The sequence below is a fragment of the Harmonia axyridis genome, chromosome 3, assembly GCF_914767665.1.
Source record: "Harmonia axyridis chromosome 3, icHarAxyr1.1, whole genome shotgun sequence".
Taxonomy (NCBI): Eukaryota; Metazoa; Arthropoda; class Insecta; order Coleoptera; family Coccinellidae; genus Harmonia; species Harmonia axyridis.
Window position 1 is genome coordinate 50,329,756 of NC_059503.1, and position 23,545 is coordinate 50,353,300.

Genomic DNA, 23,545 nt, shown 5'->3' on the forward strand with positions numbered 1-23,545 from the left:
GTTCTCAATCATGATGTCAAATCTGAGGCAAAGTCAAGGGTACAATTGCCAGTTATAGACTTGCCTAAGTTTAATGGTACATATGAAGGATGGTTGAGTTTTAAAGATATTTTTTATTCTCTCGTTCATTCAAATCAATCGATGAGTAATATTGAAAAGTATCATTATTTGCGGGCTAGTTTGAGTAGTGCCGCATTCGAAATTATAGAGTCGCTTGAATTTTCATCAGATAATTATTGTATTGCTTGGGACTTACTCTGCAACAGGTTTAATAATAAAAAGGAAGTATTTTCTTCCAAGGAAGATATAGCGCGTGAAGAAAGTTTGGAATCAACTTTCTCTAATAGGGAATGCGGTAGATTTGGGGTGAAGATTCCTTTTTTTACAGATGATATCTGTAAGTTGGGTGACTCAAAGGCAACAGTAATGAAAAAGTTGTTGCCTCAAGAGATTAGGTTAGAAAAAAATCCTGTCCTTAAGGAACGAGTTCATGATTTCATGAAAGAATATCGGGAGTTAGGGCACATGAGTTTGATTAGCGACATATCGCATGATAAGGTGTCATTTTTTCTACCTTATCATCCTGTTCTTCGTGAGGATAGTCTCACAATAGAAATCCGAGATGTTTTTAATGGGTCATTTTTTAGTACCTCACGTTATGCATTGAATGATATTCAATGTGATGGACCTCCAATTCTTGGCAATGCTCTTAAAATATTATTTGAATTCGGTAAATTTCGCTTTGCCGTCTTGGCAGATATAGCGAAAATGTATCGAGCTGCTTTGATGCTCTCTCGATTAGTGAAATCTGTCACCGAAATCATGACCACGGTGACAGAATGCTATTTATGGTCGGATTATGAGATTGTGTTATATTGGATTAACACAGAACCCGTCAAATTGCAGCTATTCGTTGATTCTAGAATTGGTGAAATTCAGGAGCTCACCTGCAATTTTAGGTGGAACTATGTCCAATCTAGCGTTAACCATGCGGATATCGCTTCTAGAGGTTTATTTCCGTCAGAGTTACAGTCGAGTGAACTCTGGTGGTCCGGTCCTAATTGGATAAAAGATTTTAATAGAGACTATTTCAATTTAAGTTCACTTCCTCTTTGAAAAAAATTCCCGAATTGAAACGATCAAAAGATAAATATATTCTCCACGCAACTACCGAAGATTTCGATATGTTTATTAGGTATACTAGTTTGAATAAATTTATAAGAGTAGTTGCCTTTCGTCGCAGATTTTGTTTTAATTCGTCAAAAGGGGGACAAAGGTTATCAGGTAGATTAACAAGTGAAGAATTTCAAAATTCACAAAATTGCCTGGTGAAAATAAGTTATCATGAAACTTTCCCGAAAGAATATCAATTCTTGTTGAATAATATTCGACAAACTTATTGGTCACGAAACGGAATGAATCTGGCAAAAAAGTACGTCCGAATTTGTCTAAAATGTTTCAAGTTTTCACCAACGTCTCAATCAGTCATCATGGTTGAATTGCCTGATTGCAGAGTAATGCGCTTATTCCCAATTCAGTCGACTAGTGTCGATTACGCGCAACCGATTTATTAAAAGATAGGAAATCGAGAGGATGCAAAATATCAAAGGCTTATGTTTGCCTGTTTATTTGTTTGAGTGTCAAGGCAATACATCTTGAAATGGTTTCAGATTTGACATCAGACGCTTTTATGGCTTGTTTGAGAAGATTTGTTTCACGTAGAGGTTTTCCATTTGATATATTTTCTGATAATGGAACTAATTTTGTCGGTGCAAATAACACTCTCCAAGATTTATATCAGTTCCTCAAACAAGATGAATCGTCCATTTTTTATTTCGCTGATGAAAATAGTATTAAATGGCATTTTATTCCTCCTAGCTCACCTCATTTTGGAGGTATCTGGGAGGCAAATGTGACGTCATTCAAGACACATTTATTTAAAGTAATTGAGAAAACCATTTTAACGTTTGAAGAATTTAGTACTGTGTTGACACAAATAGAATCGGTCTTAAATTCCCGACTTTTATATCCTTTCTATTCCGATCCCCTTGATTTTACACCCTTCACCCTTGCTCACTTCCACATTGGCCACCTGTATCGAAGTGTACCAGATCCAGACGTGACTTCCATCCAACTGAATCGGCTATCCAGGTTCCAGTTGCTCCAGCTGCTCCATCAAATTTCAGGAAACATTGGTCACGGGACTATCTGAATTCCCTCCAACAGAGAAAAAAATGGACTACTGGTTCCACTCCAGTGGTTGTGGGAACCATGGTCATCATAAAGAACGACAACTGCCCTCCAGCCAAGTGGGACCTCGGACGAATTATTGAACTCAATTCAATTCAATTCAATTCATTTATTTCCAAAGACAATTTTACAACTGTATAGGAATAGTTAAATCCAAACTTATATCATCAATACTAAATTATACAAAAAAAATAAAAACAAGATAACATATCATATTAAAATTTTTAAATATTCGTCCACACGATAAAAGCAACTTCATCCTGGTAGTGATGGTGTGACTCGTGTAGTGAGCGTTAAAACTGGAAAAGGTGTTTTTAAGCGCCCAGTGGTAAAACTGTGCCCATTACCTAATATGGCAGAAAATTGACTGTTTAATCAATGTGTATATAGTTATTTTATAATTTTGGTTAATCTCTAATGCAATTTCAAATCGCTTCTATCCTGTTGAAGCCTTGCAGCCTGTCAAGTCGGGCGGCATGGAGAAATTGCAGTTGTTATGAATCATAGACTTGAGGAAAATCTCATAGATGGCGCCAGCGTCAGTTCTCTTTTATATATATATATGGTTCAATTTAATTATTAAATTATATTCTCTGTTGTATTTCTTCCTCTGATGAGGTTTTCTAATGTAAATTATATAATTTGTATTTTATTGTTTAATTTTAGATAAGTTTTCTTCATTGTAAATTCATGAATTCTGTGCGTAATATTCTATGGTAAAAGTCTATGTTCTGGAAGCATGAGATTATTCTAACCTCTCTTCTCTCAAGTTAGTTGGTGTATAGTTAACAGTGTCGTTAACTGTCTCGTGTTTAGCACGTGCTGGTAAGGTCTATGTTAAAAGGCTTTCGTTTTTAGAGCTATCTGTTTTAGCTCTTGTATAGTTAACAGTGTCGTTAACTGTCTCGTGTTTAACACGTGCTGGTAAAGTCTATGTTAAAAGGCTTTCGTTTTTAGAGCTATCTGTTTTAGCTCTTGTATAGTTAACAGTGTCGTTAACTGTTTCGTGTTAAACACGTGTTCGTGAGTCTATGTTAATAGGCTCACGTTTTTAGTTTTAAGTGTTCAAAATGAAACCATTTAACCAGCGCAGGAATTATATTTATTTTTATTTATTATTTTTTATACAGTCCATTAAATTGTAAATATTTCCAACTATAGTAGCAACCTTTAATCAATAGCAACTTTACTTCTCGTTTGAAAGACCTTCATTGAGTTCAACCTACTAGGCAAACGGTTGTACAGGGTGGGCAAATAAGCGAGGTAAGCGGCTATATCTCAGGATCCACTCATGGTAGAGACTTGCGGTAAAAAATTTTACCACTAAAGTAAACAACAACAGAAAAACACTGGAAATTGTTTTGAAGTTCAAACCTCCACCGCTAGGAGGCGTAATAGCTATCGTCGAGTAGAAAAATGCATTTTACTCGAAAAATTTTCATATTAAGTTGGAAAAAAAATATCATCACTGTAAACCTTGGAAAATTCTCTATCTGTTTGAATTGTCACTTTCGATTTTGCGACTTTGAATGAGGGTGGGGGGAAAGATAGAAATCTGACTGATTGAAATGTCTGTAACTTCAGTTTGGCTCAAAATTTTTGGGCAAATTAGATCTTATTTGAGGGACAACCTCTTGTTGATCAAGGAAAAAATATACTCATGATGAATTTGATTCAGCTGCTTCCGATAGGGAGCGCTAAGTCAGAAGTTCATTGTTTCGTTCATTTTTCTCTGAAATTTCAAATGTGATGATAGGATTTTCTTAACAGAAACAAAAATTTCATTGAATTTTCATGAAAAAACCTGAAGGTCGCAAAGCGATAATTTCAGGCGTTCTGAAGTTATGGCCGAAAGAAGATATTCTTCAACTGATGCACTGCGAAAAACCAAATTGAGTCTTCAAGTTCTAACAGAAACAGAAATCCCATCAAATTTGTATGAAAAAACCAAAAGGTCGCACAGGAGTTGTCTTCCTGTCGAGGAGCTACTCACTATTTATTACAGCATGGTTTACAGTCATCTAAATTACAACGTGGTTCTTTGGGGCTCCTCGACAGTGTCAAGTCGAGTTTTCATTTCTCAGAAGCGTATCGTACGACTTATTTTCGGACTTCGACCATGCGATTCATGTCGTCCGATTTTCGGTCAATTTGGTATGCTTCCCTTCCCATGTATTTACATTCTTAATTGCCTCAATTATGTCCACCTTAACATCAGTAAATACAAGAGATGCTCTGACTTTCATGGGTATGAAACACGCCATACTGATACCATAGCCTTCCCCAAACATCGTACAGCTAAATATGAGTCCTCACCGAACTTTATGGGCATTAAATTGTACAGGGTGGGCAAATAAGCGAGGTAAGCGGCTATATCTCAGGAACCACTCATCGTAGAGACTTGCGGTAAAAAATTTTACCACTAAAGTAAACAAAAGAAAACACTGGAAATTATTTTGAAGTTCATACCTCTACCGCTAGTGGGCGTAATAGCTATCGTCGAGTAGAAAAATGCATTTTACTCGAAAAATTTTCATATTAAGTTGGAAAAAAAATATCATCACTGTAAACCTTGGAAAATTCTCTATCTGTTTGAATTGTCACTTTCGATTTTGCGACATCGAATGAGGGTGGGGGAAAGATAGAAATTTGACTGATTGAAATGTCTGTAACTTCAGTTTGGCTCAACATTTTTGAGCAAATTAGATCTTATTTGAGAGACAACATCTTGTTGATTAAGGAAAAAATATACTCATGATGAATTTGATTCAGCTGCTTCCGATAGGGAGCTCTAAGTCAGAAGTTCATTGTTTTGTTCATTTTTCTCTGAAATTTCAAATGTAATGATAGGATTTGCTCAACAGAAACAAAAATTTCATTGAATTCGCATGAAAAAACCTGAAGGTTGCAAAGCGATAATTTCAGGCGTTCTGAAGTTATGGCCGAAAGAAGATATTCTTCAACTGATGCACTGCGAAAAACCAAATTGAGTCTTCAAGTTCTAACAGAAACAGAAATCCCATCAAATTTGTATGAAAAAACCAACAGGTCGCAAAGCGATAGCTTCAGGGGTTCTGGAGTTATGGACGAAAAAAGATATTCTTCAACTGATGCACTGAAAAACTAAATTGTGTCTTCTTTCGGCCATAACTCTAGAACGCTTGAAGCTATCGCTTTGCGACCTTTTGGTTTTTTCATACAAATTTGATGGGATTTCTGTTTCTGTTAGAACTTGAAGACTCAATTTGGTTTTTCGCAGTGCATCAGTTGAAGAATATCTTCTTTCGGCCATAACTTCAGAACGCCTGAAATTATCGCTTTGCGACCTTCAGGTTTTTTCATGAAAATTCAATGAAATTTTTGTTTCTGTTAAGAAAATCCTATCATCACATTTGAAATTTCAGAGAAAAATGAACGAAACAATGAACTTCTGACTTAGCGCTCCCTATCGGAAGCAGCTGAATCAAATTCATCATGAGTATATTTTTTCCTTGATCAACAAGAGGTTGTCCCTCAAATAAGATCTAATTTGCCCAAAAATTTTGAGCCAAACTGAAGTTACAGACATTTCAATCAGTCAGATTTCTATCTTTCCCCCCACCCTCATTCAAAGTCGCAAAATCGAAAGTGACAATTCAAACAGATAGAGAATTTTCCAAGGTTTACAGTGATGATATTTTTTTTCCAACTTAATATGAAAATTTTTCGAGTAAAATGCATTTTTCTACTCGACGATAGCTATTACGCCTCCTAGCGGTGGAGGTTTGAACTTCAAAACAATTTCCAGTGTTTTTCTGTTGTTGTTTACTTTAGTGGTAAAATTTTTTACCGCAAGTCTCTACCATGAGTGGATCCTGAGATATAGCCGCTTACCTCGCTTATTTGCCCACCCTGTACAACCGTTTGCCTAGTAGGTTGAACTCAATGAAGGTCTTTCAAACGAGAAGTAAAGTTGCTATTGATTAAAGGTTGCTACTATAGTTGGAAATATTTACAATTTAATGGACTGTATAACGATCTGATGATCGATGACGTTATGGATGTCCAACGAATGAGAATCCAACATATCACGGGAGGATGTCAAATGTTTGCAGGAAATGAATATAAAGAGAGACACGATGCAGTAGGAAAGTTACTACATCAAGAAATGGCAACTAAATTAACACTAATTCATTCTGAAAAAGTGCCATACTACAAGTACCGACCAGAAACCATCATGGAAAACGAACGCTATGAACTGTACTGGGATCGTACAGTTTTGACTGATAAAACAGTACCTCACAACAGGCCAGATATATTGCTAGTGGATAAACATCAAAAGGCAGCAATACTCATCGACGTAGCAATACCTAATAACAACAACATGCGTCAAAAAGAGGCCGAAAAAATTTCAAAATATAGGGACCTCGATTTTCAGATAAAGCGCCAGTGGGGAATGATATCAACGAGACCTATTCCAATTATCATCTCAACAACAAGAATAGTACCCAAAAATCTCAAGAGAAATATTAGGCAACTAGGACTTAGTGAGTATTTATGTAATATAATGCAAAAAGCTGTTCTTTTAGGTACTGCAAGGACGGTGAGAAAATTCCTAGGAAGCGAAGGACAGGTCCAGGGATCTCGTGTAAGATGACCAGAAGTTCAACGAGAACCAGGGGGACCACAAGGACCGAACACGACCGAGCTCTACCCTTCTGATATTTTAAATATCTGGGATTGAGTGAATGTTCCTCTTAGCGAGGAGTGAGAAGCCGACGGCGAGGAGAAATCCTACGCGTATAGGCAAAAGTCGGGATAGTTTATTTTACCCAATAGGGTAATTACGTCAGTAAGGAAATCAAGTCATCCAAGGCAGCATTTGAGAATAATTTGGTCTCGTCCAGGAACCCTAAACGGATGTTTAAATACGTAAGATCCTTCCTCAATTCTAAGGTTGGGGCACCGATTGTTAGAAGGCTTGATGGTAACATGTGTGGGAATCCTGTGGAGTCGGCGGATGTACTCGCTGATGTCTTCTCTTCAGCTTTCACCTCAGAGCCACCTGGACGTATCCCGACTTGTCAAACAGAACGGTCTATTCCTGGGATGTCACATGTTTGGATTGATGAAGAAACCGTTGAGAAATACCTCTTGGAACTAAAAGTTGATACCTCTCCCGGACGTGATGGTATTACCTCACGTTTACTTAAATATTGTGCTAAGGCTATGGCGGTGCCTTTATCCACCATATTCTCCAAGTCATTCCGAGACTCTTGTCTTCCATGTGACTGGCTGTCTGCCACGGTTACGCCAATTTTCAAGAAGGGTGATAAGCTCTCACCACTGAACTATCGTCCAATAAGTCTAGTCTCATCAGTCGCCAAAGTTCTAGAACGCATAATCTGTGACCAACTTATCAAATTTGCTATGGAGCACTCTATCATACCGCGGGAGCAACACGGCTTTATTCCCGGCCGCTCCACTCTTACTAATCTTCTAACAGGTCTGTCTGCTTGGACTGAGTCGTACGACCGCGGCATTCCGGTGGACGTTTTGTATCTTGACTTTTCTAAAGCCTTTGACCGGGTTCCACACAGGCGTCTCATTTCGAAGTTGGATCATTTCGGCGTTCGTGGAAATCTCCTGAGCTGGATTTCAGCTTTTTTGTCCAACAGAACATTTCGTGTGAAAGTGGGTGATGCTTTATCTTCATCCAACAGAACAGTTGGGTCAGGCGTGCCGCAGGGATCGGTTCTTGGGCCCATTCTCTTTCTCCTGTACACATCCGATCTGCCATGTATTTTAAAATCCCCTTGCCTCCTCTTCGCGGATGACACGAAGTTGTACAACAACCCTCTTTCATCGTATAGCACTCTTCAGGAGGATTTAGACCGGTTGGTTCAGTGGTGTTCTGATTGGTTGTTGCCTTTGAATGTTGATAAGTGCTCAGTTCTACACATTGGCAAAACAAACCCATCTTTTCACTACCGTCTTGATGGTAAAACCCTTCCTTCTGTTTTGCATCAGTGTGACCTTGGCGTGACTTTCACGACCGACCTTTCGTGGTCCAAACATATTGCGCATATTAGTAGCAGGGCAAAGCAGACTGCTTTCATTCTTTCAAAATCCTTTAACGGCTGTAACAATGCTACGCTCAGCAAACTGATAAAATATTATGTGCGACCTATTCTGGAATATGCAGGACCAGCGTGGTGGCCTTCATCTCGAGCAGACGCAGCTCTTCTGGAGTCGGTTCAACGGTGGGTAACTCGATTTCCTTATGGACCCATTAGACCCTCTTATGAGGAAAGACTGCAACTCTTCAGTTTGCCAAACTTTGAAGACAGGAGAACAAGAGGCGATATCATTTTTACCTTCAAAGCCCTTCGCAATCATTTTGGCGACGATATCCGTCGCTTGTTTTCCAGAAACCACAACCACCTTAGGGGCCATTCACTTAAGCTTAGGAGAGAACAGTTCCGCACGCCTCAGAGACAGCAGTTCCTCACAAATAGGGTGTTCCACTTATGGAACAGTCTACCGAGTGATCTTGTAGATGCAGCCTCCACCAACGCCTTCAAGAATGGATATGACCGATGGATTACCCAACCTCGAGAATAATACGTCCTAATTTTTTTTGTCATTGTACACCATAATTTTTGTTTTGAGTTATATTTAGTTTCCGAATGTTATTTTTTTAAGTTTGAGTTTATAGGTATCTGTACCTCTACTCTTATTGTAACAATAATAATAATAATATTGACAATGAATAATATGAACAATTATTCAAACAAAATTACATATATATGATATTACAATAAACAATAACCGCCCCGAACTAAAAAAACAAATTAAACTTAAGTTCATCAGCAGCCCTGCACAATCGATAGACCGGAGCTTGCTCAAGTATGTTAGTCCGAGGTTTAGGGAGTCGAAAAGTTGATGTGGTCCTCGTTTCAATTCTTGGTACACGAATGTCAACCCTGGACAGTAGATGAGGTGAATCAATTCTTCCAGTGACAAGCTTTTGCGCAAATTTAGCGCACTGTCGCTTCTGTCTCTCCCGCAACGTTGAAATTCGCATTTCCCGCATGATCTCCGACAAATCCGCACCACGTTCAGGATACCTGCCGGTCTTTCTATATTCAGCACACTTCAAGAATTTTCTATGAATGCGTTCAAGTGATGTTAGGTGGGAACTGTATATCGGAAACCAAACTAGGGCTGGGACTTTTTCGCCTTTTTGTATTCGAATATTCATCCATAAATTTATTCGATTATTTGAATAATTCATTCAAACAAATATTCATGCTTGATTATTCATGAGTTGTCATGGATATTCAAGTATTCGTTGATTATTCAATGATTATGCAGTGATTATTCAATTAATTCAGTCAATATTCCGTGATTAAACTCAAGTTTTAATGAGTGAATATACCCTTTGCGACGTGGTATAATCGTTTTGGTGTTTTGCCTCTCGCCATATACGCTCTATTAGTGTGACGTCACACCGCCTTTTTTGGTTCTCCTGTCAGTGTTCGTAATCCAAACGAATAAACTGTCATTCAAATTAGTACGGTCTCGTTGAAGGAATTGGCTTATTTTCATAAATAAGAGTATTTGAGGAACGATTTCAGTTTTAATTGATAGACGGAAGGAACGAGATTAATACCAATTAATTGGTAAAACATAGATAGTATAGCAATGATTGTAATTTTGAGAAAAAAACGAAGGATTTACAATTTATTTTTAATAAATTTGTTTGTCCACCGTGATTATCTGTTCACTCCCCAATACGTCTCGGCATTGATGCAATAAGATGGTCTATTTCTTCTTGAGGTATACTATCTCAAGCTACCTGTACTTCATGTCTCACAACCACCAAAGTCCGTGGGGTCTGAGGTAAAGCCTTCTACCCATGATGTCCCAAACATGCTCTATGAAATATCGTGGGATCTGGGCTGCTACGGCGAAAGATTCTCATGGGTCGCTTCGAAAAAGTTTAAATTAACTCTCGAAACATGAGGTCGAGCATTATCTTGCTGAAATATTGGATTTTCGAGCCAGTTAAGGTAACGGAGAACATATGGCTCCACTATTTCTTTAAATTAACGCAGCGCTGTCATGTGACCTCGAATAAAGACTAAAGGTGACCTACTTGCATGTGCAATAGCACCCCATATTCTAACGCCTACTGTCCGGTGTACATGATGCTCAACATCAAACTGAGGTTCACGTCTTTCTCTCCGACCGTCTAACCCTTTTTCGGCCATCACCCAAGGACAATAGAGATTTATCAGAAAATACTCCATTCCACATTCCAATGTTGACGTTCTCTGCACCACTGTAATCTTAGACGTGATCTTGAACTTCATTTGTGCCCCCTCGATTTGTCCGTAGTGAATCACAAAACCTTGTTTTAATCATTCCTGAATAGTGAGTCAAGTGACCATTCAAACTTTCATTCGTAACTTCATAAATATCCAACTACTCACTGAATAGAAAACTATTCACTGAATAATCAGTGAATACTCAACTATTCATGAATAGAAAAGTAGTCATTGATTATTCAACTATTCAGTGAATACTCGACTATTCACTGATTATTCATGAATAGAAAAGTAGTCATTGATTATTCAACTATTCGGTAAATATTCATGATTGCATACGTTGTAGCCCATACTCTGATAATGTTCGCTGATGATACTTCTATCGCTATTGGAGCGGAAAGTTGGCAGGAATTGAAGTCGATGTGCGAAACGATAGTATAGTATTTCATTGATTGGTGCCACAGAAACGCACTTATTCTCAATATGACGAAGTCGGTAATAGTTATGTTTCGGAATCAAGATAATCCGAGTGTCGAACCCTTCATTATAAAACACAAACAGGAAGAATTGAGGGCGACCGACGACGTGAAATTTCTGGGCTCAATACCTGTAATGAGTAGATTGTATATTAAGCAATAAATGACAAAAAAAATATATATGTGGACGGAAACCTTAGGTGGCATCTCCACATTGATCATGTTTGTGGGAGGCATATAGTAAGCACTGTTCAGCCTCCCACAAACATGATCAAAGTGGAGATGCCACCTAAGGTTTCCGTCCACATATATATTTTTTTTTGTCATTTATTGCTTAATATACAATCTACTCATTACAGGTATTGAGCCCAGAAATTTCACGTCGTCGGTCGCCCTCAATTCTTCCTGTTTGTGTTTTATAATGAAGGGTTCGACACTCGGATTATCTTGATTCCGAAACATAACTATTACCGACTTCGTCATATTGAGAATAAGTGCGTTTCTGTGGCACCAATCAATGAAATACTATACTATCGTTTCGCACATCGACTTCAATTCCTGCCAACTTTCCGCTCCAATAGCGATAGAAGTATCATCAGCGAACATTATCAGAGTATGGGCTACAACGTATGCAATCATGAATATTTACCGAATAGTTGAATAATCAATGACTACTTTTCTATTCATGAATAATCAGTGAATAGTCGAGTATTCACTGAATAGTTGAATAATCAATGACTACTTTTCTATTCATGAATAGTTGAGTATTCACTGATTATTCAGTGAATAGTTTTCTATTCAGTGAGTAGTTGGATATTTATGAAGTTACGAATGAAAGTTTGAATGGTCACTTGACTCACTATTCAGGAATGATTAAAACAAGGTTTTGTGATTCACTACGGACAAATCGAGGGGGCACAAATGAAGTTCAAGATCACGTCTAAGATTACAGTGGTGCAGAGAACGTCAACATTGGAATGGAGTATTTTCTGATAAATCTCTATTGTCCTTGGGTGATGGCCGAAAAAGGGTTAGACGGTCGGAGAGAAAGACGTGAACCTCAGTTTGATGTTGAGCGTCATGTACACCGGACAGTAGGCGTTAGAATATGGGGTGCTATTGCACATGCAAGTAGGTCACCTTTAGTCTTTATTCGAGGTCACATGACAGCGCTGCGTTAATTTAAAGAAATAGTGGAGCCATATGTTCTCCGTTACCTTAACTGGCTCGAAAATCCAATATTTCAGCAAGATAATGCTCGACCTCATGTTTCGAGAGTTAATTTAAACTTTTTCGAAGCGACCCATGAGAATCTTTCGCCGTAGCAGCCCAGATCCCACGATATTTCATAGAGCATGTTTGGGACATCATGGGTAGAAGGCTTTACCTCAGACCCCACGGACTTTGGTGGTTGTGAGACATGAAGTACAGGTAGCTTGAGATAGTATACCTCAAGAAGAAATAGACCATCTTATTGCATCAATGCCGAGACGTATTGGGGAGTGAACAGTTAATCACGGTGGACAAACAAATTTATTAAAAATAAATTGTAAATCCTTCGTTTTTTTCTCCAAATTACAATCATTGCTATACTATCTATGTTTTACCAATTAATTGGTATTAATCTCGTTCCTTCCGTCTATCAATTAAAACTGAAATCGTTCCTCAAATACTCTTATTTATGAAAATAAGCCAATTCCTTCAACGAGACCGTACTAATTTGAATGACAGTTTATTCGTTTGGATTACGAACACTGACAGGAGAACCAAAAAAGGCGGTGTGACGTCACACTAATAGAGCGTATATGGCGAGAGGCAAAACACCAAAACGATTATACCACGTCGCAAAGGGTATATTCACTCATTAAAACTTGAGTTTAATCACGGAATATTGACTGAATTAATTGAATAATCACTGCATAATCATTGAATAATCAACGAATACTTGAATATCCATGACAACTCATGAATAATCAAGCATGAATAGTTGTTTGAATGAATTATTCAAATAATCGAATAAATTTATGGATGAATATTCGAATACAAAAAGGCGAAAAAGTCCCAGCCCTAGTTTGGTTTCCGATATACAGTTCCCACCTAACATCACTTGAACGCATTCATAGAAAATTCTTGAAGTGTGCTGAATATAGAAAGACCGGCAGGTATCCTGAACGTGGTGCGGATTTGTCGGAGATCATGCGGGAAATGCGAATTTCAACGTTGCGGGAGAGACAGAAGCGACAGTGCGCTAAATTTGCGCAAAAGCTTGTCACTGGAAGAATTGATTCACCTCATCTACTGTCCAGGGTTGACATTCGTGTACCAAGAATTGAAACGAGGACCACATCAACTTTTCGACTCCCTAAACCTCGGACTAACATACTTGAGCAAGCTCCGGTCTATCGATTGTGCAGGGCTGCTGATGAACTTAAGTTTAATTTGTTTTTTCAGTTCGGGGCGGTTATTGTTTATTGTAATATCATATATATGTAATTTTGTTTGAATAATTGTTCATATTATTCATTGTCAATATTATTATTATTATTGTTACAATAAGAGTAGAGGTACAGATACCTATAAACTCAAACTTAAAAAAATAACATTCGGAAACTAAATATAACTCAAAACAAAAATTATGGTGTACAATGACAAAAAAAATTAGGACGTATTATTCTCGAGGTTGGGTAATCCATCGGTCATATCCATTCTTGAAGGCGTTGGTGGAGGCTGCATCTACAAGATCACTCGGTAGACTGTTCCATAAGTGGAACACCCTATTTGTGAGGAACTGCTGTCTCTGAGGCGTGCGGAACTGTTCTCTCCTAAGCTTAAGTGAATGGCCCCTAAGGTGGTTGTGGTTTCTGGAAAACAAGCGACGGATATCGTCGCCAAAATGATTGCGAAGGGCTTTGAAGGTAAAAATGATATCGCCTCTTGTTCTCCTGTCTTCAAAGTTTGGCAAACTGAAGAGTTGCAGTCTTTCCTCATAAGAGGGTCTAATGGGTCCATAAGGAAATCGAGTTACCCACCGTTGAACCGACTCCAGAAGAGCTGCGTCTGCTCGAGATGAAGGCCACCACGCTGGTCCTGCATATTCCAGAATAGGTCGCACATAATATTTTATCAGTTTGCTGAGCGTAGCATTGTTACAGCCGTTAAAGGATTTTGAAAGAATGAAAGCAGTCTGCTTTGCCCTGCTACTAATATGCGCAATATGTTTGGACCACGAAAGGTCGGTCGTGAAAGTCACGCCAAGGTCACACTGATGCAAAACAGAAGGAAGGGTTTTACCATCAAGACGGTAGTGAAAAGATGGGTTTGTTTTGCCAATGTGTAGAACTGAGCACTTATCAACATTCAAAGGCAACAACCAATCAGAACACCACTGAACCAACCGGTCTAAATCCTCCTGAAGAGTGCTATACGATGAAAGAGGGTTGTTGTACAACTTCGTGTCATCCGCGAAGAGGAGGCAAGGGGATTTTAAAATACATGGCAGATCGGATGTGTACAGGAGAAAGAGAATGGGCCCAAGAACCGATCCCTGCGGCACGCCTGACCCAACTGTTCTGTTGGATGAAGATAAAGCATCACCCACTTTCACACGAAATGTTCTGTTGGACAAAAAAGCTGAAATCCAGCTCAGGAGATTTCCACGAACGCCGAAATGATCCAACTTCGAAATGAGACGCCTGTGTGGAACCCGGTCAAAGGCTTTAGAAAAGTCAAGATACAAAACGTCCACCGGAATGCCGCGGTCGTACGACTCAGTCCAAGCAGACAGACCTGTTAGAAGATTAGTAAGAGTGGAGCGGCCGGGAATAAAGCCGTGTTGCTCCCGCGGTATGATAGAGTGCTCCATAGCAAATTTGATAAGTTGGTCACAGATTATGCGTTCTAGAACTTTGGCGACTGATGAGACTAGACTTATTGGACGATAGTTCAGTGGTGAGAGCTTATCACCCTTCTTGAAAATTGGCGTAACCGTGGCAGACAGCCAGTCACATGGAAGACAAGAGTCTCGGAATGACTTGGAGAATATGGTGGATAAAGGCACCGCCATAGCCTTAGCACAATATTTAAGTAAACGTGAGGTAATACCATCACGTCCGGGAGAGGTATCAACTTTTAGTTCCAAGAGGTATTTCTCAACGGTTTCTTCATCAATCCAAACATGTGACATCCCAGGAATAGACCGTTCTGTTTGACAAGTCGGGATACGTCCAGGTGGCTCTGAGGTGAAAGCTGAAGAGAAGACATCAGCGAGTACATCCGCCGACTCCACAGGATTCCCACACATGTTACCATCAAGCCTTCTAACAATCGGTGCCCCAACCTTAGAATTGAGGAAGGATCTTACGTATTTAAACATCCGTTTAGGGTTCCTGGACGAAACCAAATTATTCTCAAATGCTGCCTTGGATGACTTGATTTCCTTACTGACGTAATTACCCTATTGGGTAAAATAAACTATCCCGACTTTTGCCTATACGCGTCGGATTTCTCCTCGCCGTCGGCTTCTCACTCCTCGCTAAGAGGAACATTCACTCAATCCCAGATATTTAAAATATCAGAAGGGTAGAGCTCGGTCGTGTTCGGTCCTTGTGGTCCCCCTGGTTCTCGTTGAACTTCTGGTCATCTTACACGAGATCCCTGGACCTGTCCTTCGCTTCCTAGGAATTTTCTCACCGTCCTTGCAGTACCTAAAAGAACAGCTTTTTGCATTATATTACATAAATACTCACTAAGTCCTAGTTGCCTAATATTTCTCTTGAGATTTTTGGGTACTATTCTTGTTGTTGAGATGATAATTGGAATAGGTCTCGTTGATATCATTCCCCACTGGCGCTTTATCTGAAAATCGAGGTCCCTATATTTTGAAATTTTTTCGGCCTCTTTTTGACGCATGTTGTTGTTATTAGGTATTGCTACGTCGATGAGTATTGCTGCCTTTTGATGTTTATCCACTAGCAATATATCTGGCCTGTTGTGAGGTACTGTTTTATCAGTCAAAACTGTACGATCCCAGTACAGTTCATAGCGTTCGTTTTCCATGATGGTTTCTGGTCGGTACTTGTAGTATGGCACTTTTTCAGAATGAATTAGTGTTAATTTAGTTGCCATTTCTTGATGTAGTAACTTTCCTACTGCATCGTGTCTCTCTTTATATTCATTTCCTGCAAACATTTGACATCCTCCCGTGATATGTTGGATTCTCATTCGTTGGACATCCATAACGGCATCGATCGTCAGTAATAGTTCGATCCTTTGTGATATGCTTGCTGTTCAAGAATCAAGACGACGATTTAAAAATAACCCGGTCTAAAAATAGCTCGGAAGGGACGAGCCCTTCTACCTGCGCCCCATAGCAACAAGTGTTGGGTACCTCGTCGATGTTTCACTGGGAGAGGCAGTACGTTTCCAACATTCCAAAGATCGCATCTACACTATGTTAAAATCTGTATAAATTGTTTTACGGTTGTGAAAATAAACCTTGTTACATAAAGTCAAGAAATTTCTATACATAAATTGGTAGCAGAGCGTGGTTTTATGTTTCACAAGGCCTGGTAGAAGAACGAAATAGCAGAAAATCAAGTCAAAAAAAGGTTCCGCAGCGATCGTAGGCAATCAGCAGAAGGAAGATATATCCAACCAATTGCTGCGCAGTAACACCATTCAGACAGTCAAGTAGGTGCATCCTTTCTTTCCTATTTCCCATATTTTATCTGTGGTCTCTGTGAAAATTCTTAATTATTTGAATTCGTGATTCCTTAAATTCTTAATTCTTTAAATTCGTAACTCTCTAAATTCGTAACTTTTTAAATTCGCAACTCTTTAAATTCCTGACTCTTTAAATTCGTATTATTTTAAATTCGAAACTCTTTAATTCGTTATCATCATCATGGCTCATGCGAATTTTGAAATTAAAAAACGAGGATCAAATAAAGGTAGATTAACTTGTTTCGCGAAGTTTATCAAAGGTGTTCAAGATAAAGCTACTTTCAGTGAATTAGAGTTAATCCAGATAAGTGGAAGGCTTAATGCAGTTCAATTGTTAAAGTCAGAGTTCGATGAGTTACAAAATGTCATAGAGGCATCTGTTGAAGATGACCTCCTTAATCTTCAGTACGACGAAAGGGAAGATTTCGAAACGAACTATTTCACGCAAGTCTCAATTGCAAAGAAGATGTTGAAAGATAATGAAAGGGTTGATTTCAGTCAACATTCTGTCGTTTCAAATCGATCTGAAAACTTTGGAATAGGTCAAAATCACAATGTGAGGTTGCCCACAAGAAACCTACCTAAATTCGATGGGGCTTTTCATGGATGGTTAGAGTTTCGTGACACATTTCGCTCATTGATCCACGAAAACGCGTCTATCAGTGATGTTCAAAAATTCCATTACTTAAGAGCCTCGCTTGAGTCCGACGCAGCTCTGATAATTAAATCGTTGGAGATGTCAGCAAAAAATTACGAGGTCGCTTGGAATGCTTTGACGGATCGGTATGACAACAATAAATTGCTTATCTTCAATCATGTCAAATCCTTATTTACATTCGATCCTATTCAGAAAGAGTCTGCTCACGCACTGAGAAATTTAATAGATATTTTTTCGAAAAATTTGAGATCCCTTGAGCAATTAAAACAACCAGTCGAATACTGGGACACAATGTTAGTTTATCTCATATCGACAAAATTGGACTCTGCAACTCTACGTGAGTGGGAAATCTTCAAGGGTGATATAGATGTGCCCAAATTTGACGACTTCAAGGCTTTCGTGAAAAATAGAGCTGACATGCTTGAGATGGTTGCTCAAAATCAGGTAGACAAGCGAAGGTCGTTTAATCCTCATACGAGGAACCATCAGACCAGAGGGTTTTTCAGCGCTGATTCGGATAGCTCGGAAAATGTTCATATTCAATGTGTCGTGTGTAAAGAAGCTCATTACGTTCAAAATTGCAAAAATTTCCTAGAACTTAACCCCAACGATCGGGAGAAAAAGATCCGCTCCTTGAAATTGTGCACTAATTGTTTGAAAAAAGGACACTTTAATAGAAATTGTCGTAGAAGCACTTGCAGGAAATGCGGATCGAAGCATAATACTTTACTGCACAAAAATACGGAGGACACAACGTCGCTCACCAAGGAACTTAACGATAGTATTAAAAGGAGCGACCCTTCGGTCAATCTTTCAGCTTGTGATTCTATTTCGAACGTGTTATTATCAACAGCTTTCCTTCAAGTAACCGACACTCAAGGTGATACGCATATCATACGAGCATTGTTGGACTGTGGTGCACAATCTAGCTTCATAACGAAAGACTTATGTGAGAAACTGAATTTCAAAACCAGGCCGGTAAATATCTCGGTGTTAGGTTTAAATAACTTATCTTCAAATATCGATTCGAAATGTGAGATCAAGATCGAAAGTTAACATAACGAATTCAGTTTACAAATGTGCTTTTTCGTGATCAAAGAAATCGCAGGAAACGTTCCTGCTGTATCGGTTGATACGTCTCACCTTCATGTACCGGATCATATCAGCCTTGCTGATCCAACCTATTATAAGCCAGACAAAATTCAAATGCTCTTAGGTTCGGATGTGTTCTGGAACGTATTTAGCGTAGAGCAAATCTCGTTGGGTAAAAATCGCCCGATCTTGCAGAAAACAAAATTGGGTTGGATCGTTTCGGGTCCGATCAGTTCGGGAGTTGTTTCAACAAGCTGCCATCTTGCTCAATTCAACACATCAAATCCGGATGTTCAGTTTTCATTGGCAAAATTCTGGGAGGTTGAAAACCAAGGTTCAGAACCAGTACATTCTCGAGACGAACAGATCTGCGAAGATCATTTCGTAAAATCCACTACTCGTGACGAAGACGGTCGGTTCATAGTGTATTTACCCCTTAAGGAACCCGTTACAAAACTTGGAGAATCTTTTGAAATAGCAAAAAAACGGTTTTACTCCTTAGAACGGAAGTTACAGAATAAGCCGGAGTTCAAAAAATTGTACTGCGATTTCATGGAGGAATACGAAAGCTTAGGCCATATGAAGCGAGTGAATTCATCAAACGCGAACGAGATATTTTACTATATGCCGCACCATGGTGTATTGAAACAGGATAGTATAACTACAAAACTTCGAAGCGTATTTGACGCATCGGCACCGACGAGTTCGGGTATTTCCTTAAATAACATTCAATATGTCGGACCGCAGTTACAGGATAGTCTTTTTTCGATATTGCTAAGATTTAGGACTCACAAATTTGTCATTTGCGCGGACATAGCAAAGATGTACCGTCAAATCTTATTAGCGCCACAACAACACAAGTTGCAAAGAATTCTGTGGAGAAAAAACGTGGATGACCCATTAGGGGTTTATGAGATGCAAACGGTTACATATGGGACAACCGCAGCCTCTTATTTGGCAATTCGCTGTCTGTTCGCGATAGCAAATGACAACGCTTCGAAATTTCCGAAAATTGCTCATATAATTAAGACCGATTTTTACGTGGACGATTTATTGACTGGGTCTGATAATTTGGAAGAAGCCGCTAACATATGTAGAGACATTAGGAATGTTCTCAAACAGGGCGGATTCGAACTTCGTAAATTCTATTCGAACGATGAATCAGTCTTGCGGCATATCGACACTAGGGAATCAGACCTAGATACCATAAATTTCAGCGAGCAAGAAAATACAAAAACCTCAGGTATATCATGGAGACCGAAACTTGATAAACTACGTTATATCGGAAGAAATTAACCATAGATTTATGATCACAAAACGATCTATTTTATCAAGTATTGCCCAAATTTTCGACCCTCTTGGTCTACTCGCTCCGTGTGACATTACCGCAAAGATCATGCTGCAAAAGATATGGCTTGAGAAACTTTCATGGGATGAGATTGTTCCCATTCCGCTGTTCACCTCATGGCGCGAGTTTCGAGATCAACTGCCCATGCTCAATAGAGTTTTCATAAACAGAAGGGTAATTTGCAATAATCCCGTGCGTATAGAATTACACGGCTTCTCCGACGCATCGGAAGAAGCTTATGGCGGCTGCCTGTACATCAAGTCCATTGATGAGAAAGGCACACGGTATTACTATGCGCTAAGTCGAAGGTCGCCCCTCTGAAGACCATCACACTTCCCCGATTGGAATTGATGGCAGCTTGGGTTCTTGCCAAATTATCAAGTGTCACGAGAAAGTCACTTCATAATGTCAAATTCGATGCGTGCTATCTCTGGTCTGATTCCACTATAGTTTTAGGTTGGATAAAGCAGCCACCGAACAAACTAAAAACCTTCGTTAGCAATCGTGTAGCCAAAATACAAGAACTTCAACTGATACTTGGAATCACGTACCTACGAAAGAAAATGCTGCTGATTTATTGTCGCGAGGAGTAAAACCGAAGTCACTCGTAGACAACGATCTGTGGTGGAAGGGTCCTTCATTGTTGAAACAAACTTACAGCTTGCACCTTACTAATCACTTTCCAGTTGAAAACCTGCCTGACATGCGAGTTCCACGAATACAAGCCTTTTCAGTTGAAATGTCCGAGGAAAATTTGTTGAAGAGATACTCAAAATTATCCAAACTAAAAAGGGTCGTAGCATACATCATGAGATTTCATGCGAATTGTAGAGCCAAACGGAACAATACAAAAACATTTACAGGAAATCTTACGGCTGAAGAAATAGAATTTGCTTTACTGAAATTGTTGAAAATATCACAGGCTCACTGGTTTAAAAATGAAATTTCTAAAATCGAAGCGCAACGGCCAGTGGCGAATAGTAAACTCTGTAATTTGAACCCTTTTTTAGATGACCGCGGTATCCTAAAGGTTGGGGGTCGCTTAAATAATTCCAAATTCAAATTTGAAGAGAAAAACCCGGCTATTTTAAGCCCTCGGAGTCATCTGGCAAGGTTAATTGCAGAAGAGACACACCTTAGACTTATGCATGCTGGCCCCCAACATACTTTAGCAATCGTGCGAGAGAACTTTTGGATCGTGGGCGGTCGTATTTTGATTAAACGTGTCGTCCACCAGTGTATTCCCTGTTTTCGGTACAATCCAAAGCCAATAAGTCCAATAATGGCCCCCCTACCCGGGATACGTGTAGAACCTAGACCACCCTTTCAGGTGACTGGTGTTGATTACGCAGGGCCTATGAACATTTAAGGCAGAGCCGGTCGCGGATTTAAGATAAGCAAGGCTTACGTTTGTCTATTCATATTTACCGTGACCAAAGCAATCCACATCGAGCTAGTAACTGATTTGTCCAAAGATATGTTCTCATTAGCGCTCAAGCGATTTGTGTCACGGAGGGGAAGACCATCTATAATATACAGTGATAATGGTACCAATTTCAAGGCGGCAAGCCGCGAACTTATCGAATTGAGGAGGTTCATTTCGAATCATAAAGAAGAATTAGAAGAATCTTTCGGTCAAAACGATTTCAATTGGAAATTAATTCCCCCTGACTACCCTCATTTTGGCGGGCTGTGGGAGGCAGGAGTCAAGCGAATGAAATACCACTTACGCCGGTTAACCAAAGATTTGGTATTGACGTTTGAGCATTTGAACACCTTACTTATAGAAATAGAGGCCATTCTAAATTCCAGACCTTTATTCCCGCTTTCCGACTCACCCCACGACCTACTCCCTTTAACACCTGCACACTTTCTGATAGGAAGATCATCATCTTCATATTTCCACGAACCAGACGTGACACATATAGCAGTGAATAGGCTGTCATTGTATCAACATCTTACACAAGTGAAGCAACACATTTGGAAGAGATGGTCCAAGGAGTATATTAGTGAGCTTCAACAACGTACGAAGTGGAGGTCGAACCATGGCTCCCTCAAAATCAACTCACTGGTTTTATTGAAGGAAGACAATGCTCCCTTAATGCATTGGAAGCTGGGAAGAATAGAAACCATCCACTTTGGTAGCGACGGAGTTGGAAGGATTGCGACGATCAGAACACAGGGTGGCGTAGTCCAGAGATCGTTTCCTAGGATATGTCCATTGTCCATCGAATCTACCGAAGATCATTGAAAGCAAACCCTTTCAAGGCCGGGGCCATGTTCAAGAATCAAGACGACGATTTAAAAATAACCCGGTCTAAAAATAGCTCGGAAGGGACGAGCCCTTCTACCTGCGCCCCATAGCAACAAGTGTTGGGTACCTCGTCGATGTTTCACTGGGAGAGGCAGTAAGTTTCCAACATTCCAAAGATCGCATCTACACTATGTTAAAATCTGTATAAATTGTTTTACGTTTGTGAAAATAAACCTTGTTACATAAAGTCAAGAAATTTCTATACCCTTGCAGTAATTTCTTGTTGGATGGCTAAAAGAAATCCTTCCTTTTCTGGATACATCACACCTGATGTGAGCCAATTGTTCGACGCTTCAATGTCGACATGATCCTGGATCACCTCGTTGAAATGTCGTCCATGTAGGGGCTTTTCTCTCCATCTTTGCAGTTTTTCTTGGATTGTCTGGTGGTTGTATGACAATTGCTTCTTGTGCAGTTGTAAAGGTGTTGATTCGTCTGCTTCACACAGTACTTTGTAGATCTCTGACGTGCCTGATTTGTCTTTGAAGTATGTTTGTAGGCATTTAATTTGCCCATGGGCAAGTTCCATGATGTCTAGCAGACCTCTGCCTCCTTTATTCCTCGGCAGTGTCGTCCTTTCAATGCTTCTTTTCGGATGGTGCTTGTGTGCTTCCGTCATCAAGGTTCACATTTTGCGTTGCAGGTTTTCTATAACTGTTTTGCTCCATGGAATGATACCGAAAGAGTATGTGAGAATTGAACATGCATATGTATTGATAGCTCTCGTCATGTTCTTGCTGTTGAGGTTTGTTTTTAAAATTTTGTTGATTCTCCTAATGAACTCAGTTGTTAAGTCTTCCTTCAGTCTTCGATGGTTTATTCGTCGGTTTTGTTTCATTCCTAGGTATTTATAAAGATCGTCCGATTTCATTGCTTCTATCTCCTGTCAATTGGAGAGAGCTATCGGTTCATCTTTGATTTTTCCACGAACTACGCTAATAGTACGACACTTGTCCAATCCGAAAAAAAAATAAACTATTGTTATAATAATCTTCACTGCGTCATTCATCACAGTGTTCAGCTCAGGAGAAAGCTTTTTTGCAGCTAGTTGCTCCCGATGGACCTCTTTTAATTTGGCCACTACTTCTGAGTGACGACCAGTCATGCTCGCAGCAGCGTCAGTACACACTCCGACGCATTTGCTCCAGTCTATCCCCAGCGTCTTAAAAAACTCATTAAGAGCAGTAAATATTTCTGAACAAGTGATTCGTCCAGGTAATTCGAGACAACAAAGAAGTTCTTTTCTTAAATCTTCTTCACTATATCTCACGAAGTTGAATCGCAAATTACTTGATTTCTGTATACCCGTTACGACTTGATTTTCAATATCGGCAGCCATCTCAACAATTCTTCTCATAATAAACTTTTTTGTAT

General features: G+C 39.4%; 2 protein-coding genes across 2 annotated transcripts; both read left to right on the top strand.

Moving 5' to 3' along the window:
• Positions 1-18,494: 18,494 nt before the first annotated feature.
• LOC123675424 lies at positions 18,495-19,805 on the top strand. Its single transcript, XM_045610780.1, has one exon. It carries the CDS (start codon positions 18,495-18,497, stop codon positions 19,803-19,805), a length of 1,311 nt encoding a protein of 436 aa, XP_045466736.1.
• A 1,529-nt stretch (positions 19,806-21,334) lies between these two features.
• LOC123675425 lies at positions 21,335-22,108 on the top strand. Its single transcript, XM_045610781.1, has one exon. It carries the CDS (start codon positions 21,335-21,337, stop codon positions 22,106-22,108), a length of 774 nt encoding a protein of 257 aa, XP_045466737.1.
• The last annotated feature ends 1,437 nt before the right edge of the window (positions 22,109-23,545 follow it).

Bases quoted from the DNA above. Each gene is read 5' to 3' on its own strand.
- LOC123675424 (XM_045610780.1), top strand. From the start codon at position 18,495: ATGTGCTTTTTCGTGATCAAAGAAATCGCAGGAAACGTTCCTGCTGTA.
- LOC123675425 (XM_045610781.1), top strand. From the start codon at position 21,335: ATGTTCTCATTAGCGCTCAAGCGATTTGTGTCACGGAGGGGAAGACCA.